The sequence below is a fragment of the Jaculus jaculus genome, chromosome X, assembly GCF_020740685.1.
Source record: "Jaculus jaculus isolate mJacJac1 chromosome X, mJacJac1.mat.Y.cur, whole genome shotgun sequence".
NCBI classification, from domain to species: Eukaryota; Metazoa; Chordata; class Mammalia; order Rodentia; family Dipodidae; genus Jaculus; species Jaculus jaculus.
In genome coordinates this window covers 119,820,936-119,842,311 of record NC_059125.1, presented here as the reverse complement: position 1 = coordinate 119,842,311, position 21,376 = coordinate 119,820,936, and the positions used below count along the sequence as shown (strand labels likewise).

At 44.1% G+C, this 21,376-nt stretch overlaps 1 protein-coding gene across 1 annotated transcript; it reads left to right on the top strand.

The window, feature by feature from the left end:
• The first annotated feature begins 20,678 nt into the window (after positions 1–20,678).
• Positions 20,679–21,026, top strand: LOC123456746 (cyclin-dependent kinase 2-associated protein 1-like). Its single transcript, XM_045141092.1, has one exon. It carries the CDS (start codon positions 20,679–20,681, stop codon positions 21,024–21,026), a length of 348 nt encoding a protein of 115 aa, XP_044997027.1.
• Positions 21,027–21,376: the final 350 nt, after the last annotated feature.

The following is a 21,376-nucleotide window of genomic DNA, read 5'->3' as shown; positions in this document are numbered from 1 at the left end:
AAATAAATTATTTTATTTTTTGAGGTAGGGTCTTACTATGGTGCAGTGTGACCTAGAATTTGTTATGTAGTCTCAGGGTGGCCTTGAACTCACAGTGATCCTCCTAACTCTGCCTCTCAAGTTCTGGGATTAAGGCATGAGCCACCACATCTGGCCCAAATAAATTAATTTTAAAAATGCCAGGTGTGGTGGTGCACGTGCCGGTCTTGGTGGCCCACGACTTTAATCCCAGAACTCGAAAGGCAGAGGTAAGATGATCGCTGAGAGTTCGAGGCCACCCTGAGACTACATAGTAAATTCCAGGTCAGCCTGAGCTAGAGAAAGACCCTACCTGGAAAAAACAAAAAATATGTAATAATAATAATAATAATAATAATAATAATAATAATTTTTTTTAAAAAAATAAGAGATGCTGGGTGTCCTTTAATCCCAGAATTTGGGAGGCAGAAGTAGGAGGACTTCTGTGAATTTGCAGCCACCCTGAGACTACATAGTGTATTCCAGGTCAGTGTAGGCTAGAGTGAGACCCTACCTCAAAAAAACAAGAATGGAAATGGATTTATTTTGCATCAGGCAAGGAGATCAGGGGAGTCATCTCCAAAGCAATGCTCTCTGTGAAACAAAGGAGGCATGGGGGTTGTGGTTAGGAAGTTTATACCTATTCATAAGGGGTGGGCCAAATTTTAAGTATGCACAGTTGAGGTCATATTTTTAAAAAATAGACACATTTTGCACATGCTTAGTTTCAAGTTACAGAGCACATGTGGAAAAGATTGAAGTGATGTGCCGTGTTTAGTAACTACCATCTCTCATTTAGGTATGCTTTTAGTTTGGCAAACATCTCTATCCATGAGGCTCTGGCTTACATCTCTGTGTTCTGACCATAGCTATTCTCCTCACAGAAGTGCCAGTGATCTTTTCAAAGAATAAATCAAACATGTCACTTCTTTGTTTGAAACCTCCCAGTAGCTTTTGAACCCACACAGAATGAAGTTCAAAATCCTTTCCATGAGCATCAAAGACTTACATAACCCACCCCCTGATTCCTTAAATAATACCACCAATCCTTGCCATACCAGTCCTACAAGTGGTCTCAAAACTGTTTGCATTCATTGGCTGTTTAAATTTTAATTCATTCATAAATATATTTTTTGGACGGCATGATATCCTATAGCCCAGCCTGGTCATGAACTTGTTATGTACCTAAGGATGACCTTTAAATTCTGACCATCCTGCCTCTGCCTCCCAATATTGGAATTATAGGTACGTACCACCATGCCTGGTTGACTATTTTAATTTTAATATTAAAGGGCTGGCGATATAGTTCAGTGGTACAGAGCTTGCTTAGAAAACACTTACCTAGCATGGCCAAGGCCCTGGGTTTAATCTCTAGCACCAAAAAACCAAATTTGATTGTAGGGGGTGCAAGGCCTAAGGAAGTGGGTTTTATTCCCCAGTACTCCCATCAAGCCAGATGCACAAGGTGGCACGTGCATCTGGAGTTAAGTTGTAGTGGCTAAAGCCCTGGCTCTCTCTCTCTTTCTCCCTCTCAAATAAATAAAATATTTACTTAAAAAAATTGTTGGGAGCCAGGCATGGTGGCACACACCTTTAATCCCAGCACTTGGGAGGCAGAGTAGGAGGATCACTGTGAGTTTGAGGCCACTCTGAGGATAGAGAGTGAATTCCAGGTCAGCCCAAGGTACAGTAAGACCCTACTTCAAAAAAACAAAACAAAAAAAATATTGTGGGGTTGGAGAGATGGCTTAGCAGTTAAGGCACTTGCCTGCCTAAGGACCCATGTTCTACTCTCCAGATACCACAAAAGCCAGATGCACAAAAGTGAGACAAGCACAAGTTTGCACATGCCCGCTAGGTGGTACAAGCGTCTAGAATGTGATTATAATGGCTGAGATCCTGGCCCACCAATTCTCTCTCTCTCTCTCTTTTGCTCACTCTCACTTTCTCTAAAAAAAATTGATGGGACTGGAGAGATGACTTAGCAGTTAAGGCACTTGCTTGTGAAGCCTAAGGGTCCCGGTTTAACTCCCCAGTATCCATGTAAGCCAGATGCACAAAGTGACACATGCATCTGGAGTTCATTTGCAGTGGCTGGGGCCTTGGTGTGCCCATTTTCTCCCTTTCTCTATCTATTTGCCTCTCTCTCTCTCAAATAAATAAAATATTTTAAAAATTTGATTGTGGGCTGGAGAGATGACTCAGTTGTTAAGGTACTTGCCTGTCATTCCTAATGACCCAGGTTTGATTCCTGCTAAAGCGAAATCCTACCTCAAAAAACCAAAAACCAGGGCTGGAGAGATAGCTTAGCAGTTAAGCGCTTGCCTGTGAAGCCTAAGGACCCCCGTTGGAGGCTCGGTTCCCCCAGACCCATGTTAGCCAGATGCACAAGGGGGCGCACGTGTCTGGAGTTCGTTTGCAGTGGCTGGAGGCCCTGGTGCATCCATTCTCTCTCTTTCTCTCTCTGCCTCTTTCTTTGTCTGTCGCTCTCAAATAAATAAATAAAAATAAGGGGAAAAAAATCAAAAAACAAAGAAATAAATAAATAAAATCAATTTAAAGGAGGAAGGATTTATTTCACTTTACAGTTCCAGGCTACAATCCATCATGGAATGGAAGGAATAGCAATAGAAGTTTGCAGCAGAGGTAGTGACATTCAGTTCACTGTGAGGAAGCAGAGATCAATGAATGCTGCTACTCCACCAGATCTCTCTTTCCCCTTCCTTCCTTCCTTTCTTTGGTTTTACAAAGTAGAATCTCACTCTAGCCCAGATTGACCTGGAATGCACTCTGTAGTCTCTTGGTAGCCTCAAACTCACAGAAATCCTCCCACCTCTGCCTCCCCAGTGCTGGGATGAAAGGTGTGTGCCATTGCACCCAGCAGTTCTGAAATTTTTCAAGTGCAAATGCAAGGTTGCACGTGGACACATGGTGGCACAAGCATCTGGAGTTCGATTGCAGTGGCTGAGGCCCTAGCATGCCAATTCTCTCTCTCTCTCTTTCTCTTTCCCTCTCTCTTTCATAAACAGAGTCTATGTTGCCCATGATGGGTCCAAGCTCTTGAGTTCAAGTGATCCTCTTCTTGTAGCTTCCCAAGTAACTGGGATTACAGGCATATACCATTATGTTCAACTTATAAATTGCTTTTTTAAGAGGTTTTATTCTCTTCAGAAATTAATTAATTTTAGCCAGGTGTGGTGGCACATGCCTTTAATCCCAGCACTTGGGAGGCAGAAGTAGGAGGGATTGCCTGAGTCTGAGGCCACCCTGAGACTACAAAGTGAATTCCAGGTCAGCCTGGGTTAGAACAAGATCTTACCTCCAAGAATCAAAACAAAAAATTATTAATTTGAGGTTGGCTTTAATCCTAGTACTTGGGAGGCTGAGGTAGGAGGAACATTGTGAGTTCAAGGCTACCCAGAGACTACAGAGTGCATTCCAGGTCAGCCTGGGCAAGAGTGAGACCCCATCTTAAAACTCCTCTCAAAAAAAGAAAACAAATAATTTTATTTTTAGAAAAGTCTTAAGCTTTCAGGAATGCTAAAAGGGAACTACAGTTTCCATATAACCCCCTGTCCCCATCATACATAACCTTTCTTCATCTATTGATATGTTGTATAACTGTGGTATATTTGTTTTTAAACTTTATTTACTATTTATTTGCAAGCAGAGAGAGATAGAAGGGAGGCTGACAGATAATGGGCACACCAGAGCCTTCAGCCAGTGCAAAAGGACTCCAGATGCATGTGTCACTTTGTGCACTGGCTCCATGTGGGTACTGGGGGTTCAAACTCAAGTCATTAGGCTCTGAAGGCAAATGTATTAACTGCTGAACCATCTCTCCAACCCAACTGTGCTGTATTTGTTATGAAGAAAGGATGGGCTCACACTGTCACAACATTAGTACCCCAAGTTGGTGTGAATTTTTACTCTTGCTCATTGGAGCTATAGCTCAGTTAGTAGAAAGTATCCCTACCATGCATGAAGCCCTGGGTTTGCTCCCAGCACTGAATAAACCAGTTATGGAAACACAGGAGAATCAGAAGTTCCAGATAATTCCTGGTTACTATGCAAGCTCAAAGCCAGCTGAGGATACTTGAAACACTATCTCAAAAAAAATTGCATTTTTAGTGTTTGTTTTAGACAATGTTGTCTACAGAAACAGAATCCTTCCTCTCTCTGTCTCTCTCTGTGTCTCTCTCTCTCTCATTCCCCATCTATAGATTGATCAATAGGCTGAATGACCAATCTGTACATACATGGATAAAAGGCCATTTATTTATTATGGAAATTGGGACTTGGAGGCTAAGAAATCCAATGAACTGTCTGCAAGCTGGTGAACCAGGGAAACCAATGGCATGGTTCAGTCCAAGTCTGAAGGCTGGCAAACCAGGAGTAGGGGAAAGTCTGTTGTGTAACTCATGCTGAAAGCCTAAGAATCAGGAGACCTAGTTGTGTAATTCTGAACTTCCCCAAAGGCTGCAGGCCTGAAAATCAGAGAGTCTATGTGCATGGGGGCTGGGCAGGCTATTGCAAGTCCAAGACTAAATGGCCCTAAGTGCTGGGCTCCCCCGGCAGGTAGGGCCGAGGAAGGACTAGGCCCGCTGGTTCCTCCCAAGGGGTTGAGGAGGAGGGTGAGTGTCGATGGCCAGGAACACAGCACCAAGCCGGGAGTCTTGTCGAAGCAGGAACTCACTTTATTGTTACAGGCAGTTGCCTATATAATGTTGAGAATGAGGGTGGGGATTCTAGGATGGGGGGAGAGGTAAGGGCCAATAGTATACTGTGACTTTTGAAATGATTGGTTTTAAGCACGCATGCAGGGGAATTCCAAGTCCTATGCGGAAATAACAGGCCAGAGGCCATTAGGCATCTTGCTGAGTCATAGTTGACCAGAGGCAGATCACCAAACTTTAGCTAGGCTCAGGAAGTTCTACTAGGCCTCGCGTCTGGGCCTTTCAAGGCCCAACATCTCCCCCTTTTGTTTTTGTAAGAGCATTAGTCACCATGGCCCCTGTCTTAGGTTGTCCCCCTCTGGGGATCTTACCCATCACTGGGTACCAGGTGTTTAGCTCACTGAGAACCCACTCCATGGCCTGTATTAGGTTGTCTCAGTCAGTCTGAGATCTTACCTATCATTGGTCACATGGAGGGCCGAGGAGCTGGCAGTGGGTCATCTGAGGAACTTAATTCTTGAGTTGCCAGCCTGTGATAATGTATCTCAACCTGATGGATTTTTATTGCCTCTAGCTGCTGGTGAATGAATTGTGTAATTTTGTTAATTACACAAGGCCCAACAATGAGGATAAAGATAAGGAGAAGGAGGGGCCCAAGTAGAGGGAGGAGATAAGGTAAGAAGCCATGTAGGCCCATCCATAGTGGGTTGTCCTGGAGGTCCTGCTGTCTCTTCTCCAGGTTTTCTTGAAGTCTTTGATTTTGTCTTGAACGATTCCCAATCTATTGGCATAGAAACAGCATTTTTCCTGTAAAAACTAACATATGCCTCCCCTTTCAGTGGTTAATAGGTCTAGTTCTCTTCTGTTTTGTAGGACTACCTCAGCCAGGGAATCTAGGTGTTGTTGGAGATCAAGGATGGTACTGGACACAGCTTTTATGTCACTGATGAGCTGGAGAGAAAGCTTTTTGTAGAGATGGGCTGCCATGCCCATCCCGGCTGTTCTGATGGCCATGCCTGTGGTTACTCCCAGCCCAACAAGTAAAGGTATCATTTGTATAGCTCTCTTATGTCTCCCTCCGATATAACCAAAAGAGGGTATAGAGAGGGCTTCATCTCCAGGAATGATGTCTACGTCTGGGATTAAGGTGGCTGAGGCACAAAGAACTGTCCAATTGGTTGGCAGAAAGTCATAAGCCATTTCGCCTCCACAAACATAAACCATTCTAGAAGGTGGGCAGTGTTGAGCACTGGCCTCAGTTGTGTTGAAAGTACAGAAGGAAGGATGAATGTATCCCACATCTGTATTGGAATTTATTTGGGGAAGGCAGGGCCCAAATGCAAGTTCCAGCAGGAGACATTGGGAAAAGCTGGATGGGGACGGGGAAGGTGGCTGAGAACATTTTTAGGGTCGTATGGGCAACTGTAGTTGTATCATTGGTGATTACTGCAAGCAGCCAGGGAGGACCAGATCAGAGGCAAAGCCAGCAATCCTCCACAAGGGAGGGAGTTGTTTGGTTTAGTAGGGTGAAGACCATTTTAGGAACAGTCCTCAGAGGTGGGACACTCCCTGGAGAAGTGATTGTCAGTGCCCCCTTGTTGGGACAAATATTTTAGGTCCCTCGCTGGTATCCAAATGGGTCTTTTTTCATCTTGAGGGAAGACACATCCAAACCCTCTCTCTGCTGTGAGGAGTGGGTCTGGTCCTCTCCAGGCCCCAGTCAATGAGTCTCTCCATCTGACCATAATTGAGATGTATGTGACAGTGGATGGCCAATGTTTTTGGAATGGAAACATTTTTTTCATTTCTAGAAAAATTTAAAATATTTAAGGTGAATAATGCTTTCTTTAGCTGATAATGGGGGGGTAGTGATTCCCCCTTTTGTTTTTGTAATTGTGATTTAAGTGTTTGGTTATATCTTTCCATGATGGCTTGGCCTCAAGGGTTATATGGAATGCCTGTGGCATGTGTAATTTGCCACATCTGGAGGAAACTTGTGAAGTTTTTACTTACAAAGCAGGGGCCATTGTATGTTTTTACTTGATCAGGCAGCCCGAGAGTGGCAAAACATTGAAGCATATGACAAATGGCATGTTTAGATTTCTCCCTGGCATGTGCAGATGCCCAATAGGCATGGGAGAAAGCATCAACTGATAAGAAGATATATTTAAGTTTTCCAAAGGGGGAATAATGAGTAACATCTATTTGCCAAAGATGGTTGGGGCGAAGGCCCCAAGGGTTACTCCTGGAAGTTTGGAGGCGGGGGGGACCTGGAGGAAGGATTGGAAAGACTTGCATGTCCTAATAATCTTTTTAAGATTTTTATTTGGTATTTGGGGGAATCTTTGTTTAAGGCCTCTCCAGTTGGTGTAGGTTAGGGAATGAAATTGGATAGCCTCTGAGACAGTGTGACAGTGAGCAGCAGAGGCCAATTGATCGGCCAAGCTGTTTCCTTCAAACAGGAAACCTGGTAAATTCTGATGGCCTTGAAGATGTTGTATGAAGATAGGGTGGACTCTTTGTTTGAGTAGGATGCGAGTGATCATTAGGGGGATATAGGGTTGGAATCAAATCTAATGTGAGCTTCAATAAGATTGGTCAGTAGGTTTACCACATGTCAGAAAATAAGTTGAACGGCTCCTGAATAGTATGTAGAGCCAGAACAACTGCAAAAATCTCTTTGTACTGTGCTGATCCCTCTATTTCCTGAGAGATAGACTTGATGGGCTCAGGTTTGACCCCCAATTTAAAGGGGGGACACACAACCAGGGAAGCCCCCAAGGGTCCCCCATCTATAAAGGCAATGAGGAAGTCAGGGTTGGGTTGAGGTAGGAAAAGCCTGGGGGGTCTCCACTCCAACCTGGAAAAAGAGCTCATCCATTTATGAGGGCCATAATGGCAGTCGATGGTACCCAGAAATCCTTCAAGTGCCATAGCGAACCTTACATTATTTCTTTGGAGCCAAGTGAAATCAGTTATCTTATACGGGGTAATAATGGAGTGAGGCTCAATACCAAAGAGTCTAATGGCAGTTTCCCTTCCTTTAATGATGCAATCAACTACTTGGTTACTTAAAGAATAGACCCTAGGGGCCCCACCGATCAAGAGGTGAATCCACTGAATAGGCTCACCCTTTTGAGCCAACAGGGCAGTGGTCAGGGTCTCCCCAGGGAAAAGGTAGAGGGAAAGAGGGAGATCATGGTTGAATCGTTTGAGATTAGATTTATCTGTTGCCTCCTGGACTCTATGGAGAACTTGTCTCTGCCCAGGTGCTAGAGTTACTTGGGACGAAAGATCAAGGCCTGTTAGTAGGTCAAACAAGGGGGATAATTCCTCCGTGGTTATAGGTATCCAGGGCCTCATCCAGTTAATTTTTTTCCAATAGCTTCTGGAGTTGAGGCAAGGTGTAAGAATCCTGAATATAAAGTTGTGGTTTAACAGGTGAAAATGTATCTAGGGTAAGGATCAAGCCCAAGATCTTAAAGGGAGGCAGTTTCACAGGAGCTACTTTAAAGCTGTGAGTATGAAGGAAAGTTAGACATTGGTGGGTAAGGTCTTGGAGTGTGGAGGAATCTAGGTACCCAAGAATAATATCATCCATGTAAATATAAAACAAAGTATTGGGGAGATTGATAAGAGAAGAGAAAATGGATGACAAGTAATATTGACAAATGGGTGGGCTATTAGCCATGCCCTGAGGTAAGGCAGTCCACTCAAATCTCCTATCTGGGCCACAAAAATTAACAGCAGGTACAGAGAATGCAAATTTTTCTATGTCTCCTGGATGGAGAGGGATAGAGAAGAAGCAATCTTTAATGTGAATGATAGTAATATGGTATATATTGGGAATAGCTGGGATCCATGGGAGTCCCCTTTGGAGGGTTCTGAAGGAGATCATGTGCTCATTGATCTTCCTTAAATGGTGTAAAAAATCTCCAGGACCCATTAGGCTTTTTTATGACAAAGACAGGAGAGTTCCAGGGACTAGTGGAGGGATGGATATGTCCAGCCTCCAACTGTTGATCAATAATTATGTGGAGTTGGTGTAACTTAGAAGAAGAGAGAGGCCACTGCTCAACCCATATAGGATCCCCTGGTCTCCACTGGATTTTAAATGGGGGGGCTGGGCAGTGGCCCTTAGAATTGGGAGTGTTCATTGGAGTACTTTTGTCTGAGTTGCTCAACGTAAGGGTCATCTCTATAATTGGGATGGCATTCCCTCCCTTCCTCAAACTGTTGTTGATATTCTTCTTCATCTAACAAATCAGTATAAAAGGGCTTATGGTCAGTAGTGATGAAATTCTCGACATCTCAAGGGATGTCTTGCCCCAGTAAGTTAGCAGTGAGCCCAGTCATCACAAGAGGGCAGACTTCTCCCTTGCCCCCACCTGGGTCAGTCCAAGGGAGCCATGTGGAAGTCTCCCAGGAGGTGGACTGCCCGCCAACTCCCAGTAGGGGAGGGTCGGGCACAAGCTGCCAGGAGGGGGGGCACTTCCTCCTTTCTCAGGACCATTTGGTCCGCTCCAGTGTCGATGAGAAGTTTGAATCTTTTTTTTTTAAAGGTTTTTTTTAAATGTAACTTTATTTTTTTAAATTAATTATTTATTTACTTGAGAGCGACAGACACAGAGAGAAAGACAGATAGAGGGAGAGAGAGAGAGAATGGGCGCGCCAGGGCTTCCAGCCTCTGCAAACGAACTCCAGATGCGTGTGCCCCCTTGTGCATCTGGCTAATGTGGGACCTGGGGAAATGAGCCTCGAACTGGGGTCCTTAGGCTTCACAGGCAAGTGCTTAACCACTAAGCCATCTCTCCAGCCCAAGTTTGAATCTTTTATTGCCAATATTTAAAATAATTTTGGGTCTAAGGCCTGGGACTGGAAGGGCGGTCCAATGGGCTTTAATGGTCTCTTTCCCCTTATTTAAGGGGGTTGGGGGGGCCGGGAGGAGTTTAAAGGCTTTCCCTGTATGTCAAACTTTGACCGACACTCCCTAGCCCAATGAAACCCCTTCTTGCATTTAGGGCAGTGGGTGCGAGGGGCATTGGTCGTCCCCACAGAGGGCAGGGGAGGCTTTGTCTTGTTGGGGCACTCCTTTTTAAAATGGCCCTCGTCCCCACACCCAAAACATGTTGATTTGTTAAGATTTAACTGTAATGCACAGATCATAGTGGCCAAATCTCTCTGTTTATTTTCCTGAAGGGTGGCAGCCATGGCCCTAGCCTGATGGGAGATAGTGCCAACGTCCTTGGTGGCTACAACCCATCTACTCATGGAGTTGTCCTTGAGACCTGAACAGGTGAGGTGGTGATTGGCCATCATCCCTTCTCAGACCAACATTTTAGTAAACTGATCCCATAATGCCCCTGGGGGAAATTTTCTTTGGAGACTTTTCCCCACCCTATCTATAAATGTAGCCAAGTCCTCAGATGGTTTTTGAGTAATACCCATAAGGGGGGGGGGTTCAGAGGGTCCCTCATCAAGCCTTTTCCATGCTGCCAAGCCCAGTGTCTTGACCTAGTCCCTATACAGGTCAGGTATAGCCAGCCACCTGTTGAGTGCCTGTAGCATATTGATCAGAGGTACTGGAGAGCATCCCAAAAGTTATCAGCACAGGGGGCTGTTGACTTTGGTTTTGCTCTGCCTGTGTATGGCACTCATCTTTAAAAAAGGCACACCACTTAATGTATAGGGGACCCAACAAGACAGCCCTGACTAGATTTTACCAACCTTGGGTCATACAAGGTTGATGAGCAAGTCCCTGTAACAGGGTCTCAGCCCAAGGAGAGTTAGGTCCATCCTCCAAGACCACCTTTTTATGTTCCTTAAGGTCCTGATCTTCCCACGGATACCAGGCAGCAGGGCGATTGCCCCCAGGATTTAGATTGATGGGAAATAAAAATGTAGCTTTATTTTCTGGTGGCTTGGTGGCCAAATATGAAGGAGGGGCTGAGGGGGTCCAGAAAGAATTAGTCGATGGAGGAGGTGGGGGAGGTCCCCCAGAAGTCCAAGGAGCACTCCCAAAGGGATCAAGTGAGGGGTATAAGGATCCACCCTTTTCTGGGGTTTTTAAAGCTGTATCTCCAGGAGGAATAGCTGGATCAGGCTGTATACTATCTTTTCATTTTCCTCTGTCTTTTGTTTTTGTTTGGTTGGCCTTGGAGGGAAGCAGCCCTTAAGGGCCGAGATTGTAGGGAGGACCCCTAAGGGGGGTATCTGACCCTTCTCCACATGTGCCCAATGAAAAAGGGCTTCCACCCTGTCCCAAGTGTCCCAATCAAAGAGATTTCCTCTGGCAGCCATGGCGCCACCTTAAGAAGGCAATCTCAGGTCTGTCGAGCCTGATTATCAGTCAAATCAAGCCCTCTACTCTTCAGGAGTGTGCTGAGAGATTGTAAGTCATGATTGGATTTAGAGGTAGACTGTCCCATATTATAAAGTCGAGAGAGAAATGTCCGTAAAATTAGGGCAATAGTAACCCACAGACACACGAGTACAACACAAACACAAGGACCCAAAAGATCGGTAAACATAAGTTCAGATTTAGATCCGTGACAGCCAGATGAGTCTGTGTCCTTAGAGGACAGCTCAATGATGCCAAACACAGTGTGGATGGGAGCAGGTCTCCCCGGCATATTTGCTTCTTCTTCCGGGACAGAGCCCTCAAATGGGGGGGGGCAATACGCCTTGAGTCTCCTCCAGGTCTGCCCACACGGTGTGTCCACTAGGGATGTATGACCCATTCAGAAATACAAAAACTACAGATGCAGCTTGCCAGTGAACTGAAAGTGAAAGGAAAGAGAAAGAGAACAAAGAGATGTTGACAAGTACAGGTTATAGAATCAAAGTTTAGCACATTAAATATGAAGACTGCCTCATAACCTATGAGGGTACACTCACCCCTACACACACACCAATTGACCTCCTCACTGAGAATGCCTCACACGGGGCACCAGTCTGCCAGGTTCCTGTAGCCCCACATTGGGCACCAGACTGCTGAGCTCCCCTGGCAGGTAGTGCTGAGGAAGGACTAGGCCCGCTGGTTCTTCCCAAGGGGTTGAGGAGGAGGGTGAGTGTCGATGGCCAGGAACACAGCACCAAGCCGGGAGTCTTGTCAAGCAGGAACTCACTTTATTGTTACAGGCAGTTGCCTATAAAATGTTGAGAATGAGGGTGGGGATTCTAGGATGGGGAGAGAGGTAAGGGCCAATATTATATTGCGACTTTTGAAATGATTGGTTGTAAGCACGCACGCAGGGGAATTCCAACTCCTATGCTGGTACAGGGAATTACAGGCCAGTGCCAAAGGAAAAGAAGAAAAAAGGAAAGGAAAGAAAGAAAGAGTAACAGGACAAATTTAACGTTAGTCTTCATCTCCCTCTGTCCAGGGCCCTTCAATTCAGGAGGGCCCTTCAATTCAGGTGCTCCCCTAAGGTCCTCTTGAGGGTTCCATCTTTTAGTCTAACTTCTAGGATATAAAATTATATGGTACTAGTTCAATTTGGGTGCAATTTTGTGCCCTCTACCCTTCCACTTCCCACAAGCCCTACCCTCCCTGTTGTCTAAGCCTTGAGATGCCATTCAGGTATGTCAGAAACTAGGGCTGATCCAGGTTATGATCAGCAGATGAGTGAGACCATGCGATAATTATCTTTCTGTGATTGTGTGAGTTTTCTTAGAATGATCTGTTCTAAGTTTGACCATTTCTCTAAAAATTTCAATGTGTCATTTTTTCTTACTTCTGAGTAGAATTCCATCATGTAGATATACCATATCTTGTGTAACCATTCATACAATGATGGACCCCTGGGTTGGTTCCAGTCCTGAGCTATTATGAATTGAGTAACTACAAACATTGTTGAATAAATTTCTCTGAATTGCAATGTGGAGCTTTTAGGGTAAATGCCCAGTAAGGGAATAACAGAGTCTGTTGGTAACTCTATATTCATCGTTTTCAGGAGTCTGTGCAGTGAGTAGGCTAGACCACTGTCTCCTGGCTCATCCCAATGCCCAGGTCTGGGTTCCCCATTATTATTATTATTATTATTATTATTATTATTATTATTTTGGTTCTTCAAGGTAGGGTCTCTCTCTATCTCAGACTGACCTGAAATTCACTCTGTATTCTCAGGGTGGCCTTGAACTCATGGAGATCCTCTTACTCAGCCTCCTGAGTGCTGGGAATAAAGGCATGTGTCATCACATCTGATCTGTTTTTAGTTTTCTTTTTAAATATTTTATTTTTATTTATTTATTTGACAGAGAAAGAGGGAGAGAGAGAGAGAGGGGCAGAGAAAGAGAGAATGGGCACTCCAGGGCCTCCAGCCACTGCAAACAAACTCCAGGCACTTGTGCCCCCTTGTGCATATGGCTAATGTGGGTCCTGGGGCATTGAACCTGAGTCCTTTGGCTTTGCAGGCAAACACCTTAACTGCTAAGCAATCCCTCAAGTCCCCATTTTTATTTTTGAGATGAGGTTCTTACTATGTTTCCCAGGCTGATCTCAAAGTCATGTATTCCATTAACCCTCCAGCCTCAGCCTCTGGAGCATTTGGGAACGCAGGTGAGTAGCATTGCTCCTGGGTAGTCTCAAAAGATTGGACAATGGCTCCCCACATTGGTAAAAGGAGGTTCTCTTTGCTCAGTTTACTTTCAAATGCCTTCACAGATACACTCATAAACCATGTATGCCTAAGCTTAGCCAAGTGGACAATGTGATACACTCTATATACTGTAAGTTTTTGTTTATTTTTTTGGTTTTTTGAGGTAGGATCTCACTCTAGCTCAGGCTGACCTGGAATTCACTATGTAGTGTCAGAGTGGTCTTGAACTCACAGTGATCCTCCTACTCCTGCCTCCTGAGTGCTGGGATTAAAGGCATGCACCATCACACCTGGCATTGGTTTCGTTTTTTGAGGTAAGGTCTCACTCTATCTAGTCCAGGCTGACCTGGAATTCACTATGTAATCTCAGGATGGCCTCAAACTCATGGCAATCCTCCTACCTCTGCCTCCAGGCAAGCACCACCATGCCCAGCATGTAAGGGTTTTTCTTTTTTTTTTTAGGACTGTGGTAGTTTGAATAGATGGCCCCAAATATATTCAGTCTTTTTTTATTATTTGTAGTTTGCATCCGCAGCCACCTCACTGGAGACAGTATCACATGGTGGATCTTAAGGTGTGGTGGTGGGTTTCAGATTTCAATCTAAAGATATGCAAAGTATGCCTAGCTGGAGTTCCTGAAGTGTGCTGTGGCTATTGGCTTTTAGGCTTGTGCTTCTCTCTCTCTGTGTTTTGTCCTGTGAAGGCAGGCCAGCTTCTTCTGCCATTTCTGAAAGTTCAGCTCAGTGAACCTGAAGCTGTCTACCAAAGAAGTTGGTACCGAGGAGTGGGCTGAGATGTACCTGGTCATGTGGATGTTGGTTTTTTGGAACCTTCGTTTTGGAGGAATGGGCATGGACTTGGTGCTTGCAAATGAAGATGCCTTCTGGAATGGTAAGCCAAGTTTTATGGACTATTATGATGAGAGTTTGAGAATTCTAAGTGCAGACAATATTGAACTTTGAGGCTTGGCTTATGAGCTTTCTAAGGAGAAGTAAAGACTGCAGAGGACTTTGTTGGAACTGGGCTACTGGCATAAGGGCTGGCTGTGTCCTGCTGCCCAGGCCCAGAGAGTTTGATCAAGGTTAAATTTGTAATGGACTGATGTGCTTGGCTAGAGATACTAGGCTGAGAGATTTAAGATTTTAAGCTGGAAAACCTCAAGCAAGTTAAAATTACAGGCACTGAGACTGGTTTTAGGTTGCTGAATCTGCTATTGTCAAACACATTAGCAATCTTTTTTTTTTTTAATTTTTTTTTAATTTATTTATTTGAGAGCGACAGACACAGAGAGAAAGACAGATAGAGGAAGAGAGAGAGAATGGGCGCGCCAGGGCTTCCAGCCACTGCAAACGAACTCCAGACGCATGCGCCCCCTTGTGCATCTGGCTAACGTGGGACCTGGGGAACCGAGCCTCGAACCGGGGTCCTTAGGCTTCACAGGCAAGCGCTTAACCGCTAAGCCATCTCTCCAGCCCCACATTAGCAATCTTAAAGGAAGATAGTCCAATTGTTTTACCATGGAAAGGATGCCTGAGGAAAGACTATCATAGAAATGCAAACACTTTTGGAAAGAGTTGACTGGAGAAGAAACCTGCTTTTCATGGTTATGATTTATTTTGTCTGTGAATTAAGAATATGGCTGTGTCCTGAATACCTTGTATTGGTTTCAGAAACATGAAAAATGTGAGGAGTGCTCGTGAATTGCACATGGTTCCAGGAGCTGCTGCTGAGATATGGCATGAGGTAGGGCCTGATGCCCTGATAGGCTGAAAGAGCCTTTGGAAGGTGGACTGTGGTTTGTGTAAAGACCTGAAGATATTTTGTATATACCAGGACAATGCATGGGCTACCATAGAGTGTCTAAGACAGAAGTGTTCCCTGGCTACTCTGCCCAGTTGGAGGAGGGGCAGAATTGGAAAATCTGGAGACTGCCAGTCTCTGGTTGTATTGAACTAACTGCAGAAGTTTTGATGTTTGTTTGATGGTGGTTGAGTTTGCATTGTTTTAGTCTTTCCTTGCTATGCCTTATACCAGTTGAAAATGTTTACTTTGTGCCTTTATATGTTAGAAATGTTTAACTAACTGTTTGATTTTACAGGTCTTAATATCTTAAATTGGTCAAGACTGTGGGGACCTTTGAAAATGAACTGAGTACAATTTACAATGTGTGATGGTTATAAATCTATTGGGGGCCAGGGGCAGAATTTGGTAGTTTGAATAGAAGGCTCCCAATATATTCAGTTTTTATTGATTGTAGTTTTCATCTGTAGCCACCTGGCTGGAGGCAGTATCACTGGGTGGATCGTAAGGTGTGATGGTGGGTTTCAGATTTCAATCTAAAGATATGCAAAGTGTGTCTAGTTGGTGTTCCTGAAGTGTGCTGTGTGGCTTTTGGCTTTTTAACTTGTGCTTCGCTGTGTGTGTGTGTTTTGTCCTGTGAAGGCAGTCCAGCTTCTTCTGCCATTTATGGAACTTCCCCTGGATCTGTAAGCTTCAATAAATATCCCTTCCTCCATAACTTTGCCTGGTCTGGAAGTTCATCTCAGTGAACATGAAGCTGTCTACCACAAGGACCATCATCTTCTATTTTATTCATTGAACTTTTATTTTCTCTCAAAAAATTTTTTATTAACAACTTCCATGATTATAAAAAATATCCCATGGTAATACCCTCCCTCTCCCCACTTTCCCTTTTGAAACTCCATTCTCTCCATCTCAATCAGTCTCTCTTTTATTTTGATGTCATGCTCTTTCCTTCCTATTATGATGGTCTTGCCGGGCGTGGTGGCGCACGCCTTTAATCCCAGCACTTGGGAGGCAGAGGTAGGAGGATTGCTATGAGTTCAAGGCCACCCTGAGATGACAGAGTTAATTCCAGGTCAGCCTGGACCAGAGTGAGACCCTACCTCAAAAAACCAAAAAAAAAAAAAAAAAAAAAAAAAAACCTATTATGATGGTCTTGTGTAGGTAGTGTCAGGCACTGTGAGGTCATGGATGTCCAGGCCATTCTGTGTCTGGGGGGAGCACGTTGTAAGGAATCCTACCCTTCCTTTGTCTCTTACATTATTTCCGCCACCTCTTCTGCAATGGACCCTAAGCCTTGGAAGGTGTGATAGAGATATTGTAGTGCTGAGCACTCCGGTCACTTCTTTCCAGCACCTTGATGCCTTCTGAGTCATCCCAAGGTTACTGCCATATGAAAAGAGAAGATTCTCTACCAAAAGTGAGAGTAGCATTAATATAAGGGTATGAAAATTAAGAGAAGTGCCTACTGGGCAGTTTGATAAGCATAGTATATACATTTAGCCAGACAGCAGCAGATGTTACACCCCTAGGGCTCACAACTACCACATGTAAGGGTTTTATGAAAAGAAAATGAGGGGCCAGGTGTAGTGGCACACGCCTTTAATCCCAGCACTCGGGAGACAGAGTTAGGAGGATCATCATGAGTTTGAGGCCACCCTGGACTACTACTAGTGAATTCCAGGTCAGCCTGAGCTAGAATGAGACCCTACCTCATAAAAAAAAAAATGAGGGGCTGATGAGATGGCTTAGCAGTTGCTTGCATGCAAAGCCTGCTGGCTAGGTTCAATTACTCATGTGCCCATGTAAAGCTGGTGCACAATATGGCACACACATTTGGAGTTTGTTTGCAGCAGCAAGAGACCATGGCACACCAATACTTTCCTCCCTTTCTCTGTCTTTCTCTCTTGCAAATAACTAAATAAATTCTAGAGCTGGAGAAATAGCTTACCAGTTAAGGTGCTTGCCTGCAAAGCCTAAAGACTCAGGTTCGACTCTCTATGTCCCACGTAAGCCAGATGCTCCCTTAAGTCCAACAATACATCACATCCAGGAGACTCCAATTCCTCAATTGTCACCAACTGGGGACCTAGCATTCAGAACACTTGAGTTTATGGGAGACACCTGAATCAGACCACCCCAATACTACTCTTTCACAACAAGCTTACTCATGGGATGGGGCATCTATACATGGACCCAAGAGCCAAGAGAGAACTGTGAAAGAAGAACTGGATGACTAAAATAAAACAAAACCCAAATTTGGCCTTTTTCTTTCCATCGCCCTGAATGATGCAGAGGCAGATGTGAGGGGAGGAAGAATAGGAGAGACCATGTTTGACCTGGGAGTTGCAATGGCACTGTTTGTGTGGAGCTGTTGGTGGCAAAGCTATTTATACTACAGAGGTTCAAAGTGCTTAGTAAACCAACTACATATCCAGAGATATAAGTATGTGTTGGCAAGTCTGGGATGTTACACATCAAACAGTTATCCATAGTGATGAATAGAGATTTAGAAAGGACAGATGGTGAGGTAGACTTTTGATGTTTTACTTTATATGCTTCTGTAAACAACACTGAAAATGAATTAACAAAAGGAAGATAAATGAAACAAGTTGTTAAAACGAAGTGACTGGAAAATATTTGATTGGAAATTGATTTTTTTCTTGTACACAGTCAGGAAGTTCAGCCTCAGGAATACTAAATATAAACAGACCCAAAAAATGCAGATCACACTAAAAATACTGAATGGCAAAGTAAGAAGAAAAATTTTGAAAGAAACAAGAGAAGAATGACTCATTATCTTCAAGGGAACTCCAATAAGACTGCATGGGAAACAATACAGACTGGAAAAGTGGGATCACATGTTCAAAGTGATAAAAAGGATTGTCAGTCAGGAATCTAACATCCAGCAATACTACCTCTCAAAAGGGAAGGAGGGCTGGCTTGGCAGTTAAGGCATAAGGAATAAAGCCTAAGAACCCAGGTTCAATTCCCCAGTACTCATGTAAGCCAGATGCACAAGGTAGTGCATGTGTCTGGAGTTCTTTTGCAGTTGCTAGAGGCCCTGGCACACCCATTTCACTCTCTATCTGACCCTTTCTTTCCTTTTCTTCCTTCCTTCCTTCCTTCCTTCCTTCCTTCCTTCCTTCCTTCCTTCCTTCCTTCCTTCCTTTCTTTCTTTCTTTCTTTCTTTCTTTCTTTCTTTCTTTCTCTCTTTCTCTCTCTCTCTCAAATAAATAAGTAAATAAATAAATAATAAAATTTGTAAAAAACAAAAAAAGGAAGCAAAGGGATGAATAGATTATTCAGTGATTAAAGGCACTTGCTTGAAAAATCTGATGACCTGGGTTTGATTCCCCAGTACCCACATAAAACTAGATGCATGCCTCTCTGAGCATAAGAACTCATCACCCTTAGGGTCAACATAAAAAAAAATTAATCTGTGACTCTTATCATTAAGAAAAGGCTGGAGTGTTATGTCAGGAGAAAATGGAGTCACCAAGGACAGCAGGAGGTGCTGGGATTAAAGGCGTTTGCCACCAAACCCGGCTAAGTAGATATTTTAATTTCAGTTTTTTTTTTTTTTTTTTTTTTGGTTTTTCGAGGTAGGGTCTCACTCTGGCTCAGGCTGACCTGGAATTCACTATGTAGTCTCAGGGTGGCCTTGAACTCTCAGCGATCCTCCTACCTCTGCCTCCCGAGTGCTGGGATTAAAGGCGTGCGCCACCACGCCCGGCCAGTTATTTTTTTAAAAAAAAAGGAGGAGAGAGAGAGAGAATGCGAATGGGTGCACCAGAGCCTCCAGCAACTGCAAATGAACTCCAGATGCATGCGCTACCTTGTGCATCTGGCTTATGTGGGTCCTGGGGAATCGAGCCTCAAACCAGGGTCCTTAGGCTTCACAGGCAAGCGCTTAACCACTAAGCCATCTCTCCAGCCCATCAATTAATTTGTTTTTGATCAACTTTGTTGAACTGTTCCTGGAATGTCTCATTTGTTGGTGTGCTGAATAGGCCTTAAGTTGACCAGAACACACTCCCTGGTGTGTGAATAAAGTGGCGTCATGGTTCATGGTGCAAAGAGGAATAACCTGTGAGACCTGTCTGAAGAAAGGAGTATATATAGACTCTATTCTGAATAAGACATGCCTATTAGTTCTCTGAATAAATGAAATAGATGAAGGTGAGCACCTGGTTTCTTTCTGCACTCTGCATTTCTTATGGTATGCTTAGTAGCAGATATCAGTTCTTAATTCTACTTAAGTTAGTCTTCCCTTTTTTAGTTAATAACTTTTCAAAATATTTTATTTATTTGAGGGGCTAGAGAGATGGCTTAACAATTAAGGTGCTTGCCTGCAAAGCCAAAGGACCATGGTTTGATTCCCCAGGACCCACATAAACCAGCCTGGAATTCATTTGCAGTGGCTGGAGGCCCTAGGGTGCCCATTCCCTTTCTTTCAAATACATAAAAATAAATTTTAAAAATATTTTATTTATTTGAGGGGGGGGAGAAAGAGACACAGACACAGAGAGAATGAGAGATTGAGAGAGAGAGAATGCACACACCAGGGCTCCTAACCACTGCAAATGAACTCCAGATGCATGAACAACCTTGTGCATCTGGCTCTACATGGGTACTGGGGAACCAAACTCTGGTCACTTGGCTTTGCAGGCAAGTGCCTTAAATGCTAAGCCATCTCTCCAGCCCAATAAATTTCTTTAAATAAGTCATTTCCATTTGCCTACTCATAATTTGGTAGGTCAGATTACTAGGGTCTCCTGAGCAGTAGTAAACCAATGAATGCTGGAAGACTACGCAGTTTTATGATTAACCTTTGGTGTCAGTTAAATCCTTATATGTTCTAGGACTGTCCTTTGGCTTGCCAAACTGTGGCACATACAGACTCTTACTTGGGCATGCAAAGACTGTTTTAAAACATGTTTAGTACTGGTCTATGGGCTTTAAAGCACCAGGGGATGATTGGTATATCTATATTACTAAGGGGAGATGCGATTTTGTGGCTTCATATGAAGAGTTATGGCAATGATCTTCTCTTGGAATTGTGGTGCTACAGACCTTCTTACATGATGGCTTTAATTTGTTTGTTTTGTTTTGTTTGTCGAGGAATGGTTTCACTCTAGCTCAGGCTAACCTGAAATTCACTATGGAGTCTCAGGTTGGCCTCGAACTCATGGTGATCCTCCTACCTCTGCCTCCCAAGTGCTGGGATTAAAGGCGTGCACCACCATGCCTGGATATATATTTTTTAATATTTAGAGAAACTTCATTAGATTAAGAGAAGGAAAAAAGAGGAAGTACTGAGCTGAGAGCTCCTGCCATGAGGTAGGAAAGAGGGGGCAAAGTCTCTGAAAAATTTTATTAGCACATGCCTTTAATCTCAGCACTCGGGAAACAGGGGTAGTAGAATCACCATGAGTTCAAGGGCACTCTGAGACTACATAGTGAATTCCAGGTCAGCCTGGACTAGAGTGAGAGCCTACCTCAAAAAACAAAAACCAGATATATTTGCCGGGTGCGGCCCAAGCCGTCAACAACAAAAAGTGCGCGGGCGCTCGGGGGGATGTCTTATAAGCCGAACTTGACCGCGCACATGCCCGCCGCCGCCCTCAACGCCGCAGGAAGTGTCCACTCGCCATCCACTAGCATGGCGACATCCTCTCAGTACCGTCAGCTGTTGAGTGACTATGGGCCACCATCGTTAGGCTATACCCAGGGAACCGGGAACAGCCAGGTGCCTCACAGCAAATATGCCGAGCTGCTAGCCATCATTGAAGAACTGGGAAAGGAGATCAGACCCCCATATGCAGGGAGCAAGAGTGCCATGGAGCGGCTCAAACGAGGCATCATCCATGCCCGAGGGCTGGTTCTGGAGTGCTTGGCTGAGACAGGACGCAATGCCAGATCCTAGACTCATTAGATCTGAAGCTCCTACAAGTGGGAGGTTACAGTTCATCTCTCCTGTTGAGACAAAACTTTGTTTTCAAAATGGTAACCGTTTAGTTTTTTCTACCATGGTTCACTAAGCTCTATACCTACACCCTCAAACATTGGGAAAAGATTTTGCAGTAAAATTTGCATTTTAAGTCGTTAGGATGACCCAAGTTTTTAAAAATTTTATTATTTTTAGCATTGAATTAAAGATGCATGTGACATTACTTTCCAGCAAACTGTCCTAAAGCCAGTGTCTCCCTTTAACCTTCTTTTGAGCACATTTGCATCACCTGAATTGGTCTGCTCCTTTTCATAAGCTTGTCTGAC

Bases quoted from the DNA above. Each gene is read 5' to 3' on its own strand.
- LOC123456746 (XM_045141092.1), top strand. From the start codon at position 20,679: ATGTCTTATAAGCCGAACTTGACCGCGCACATGCCCGCCGCCGCCCTC.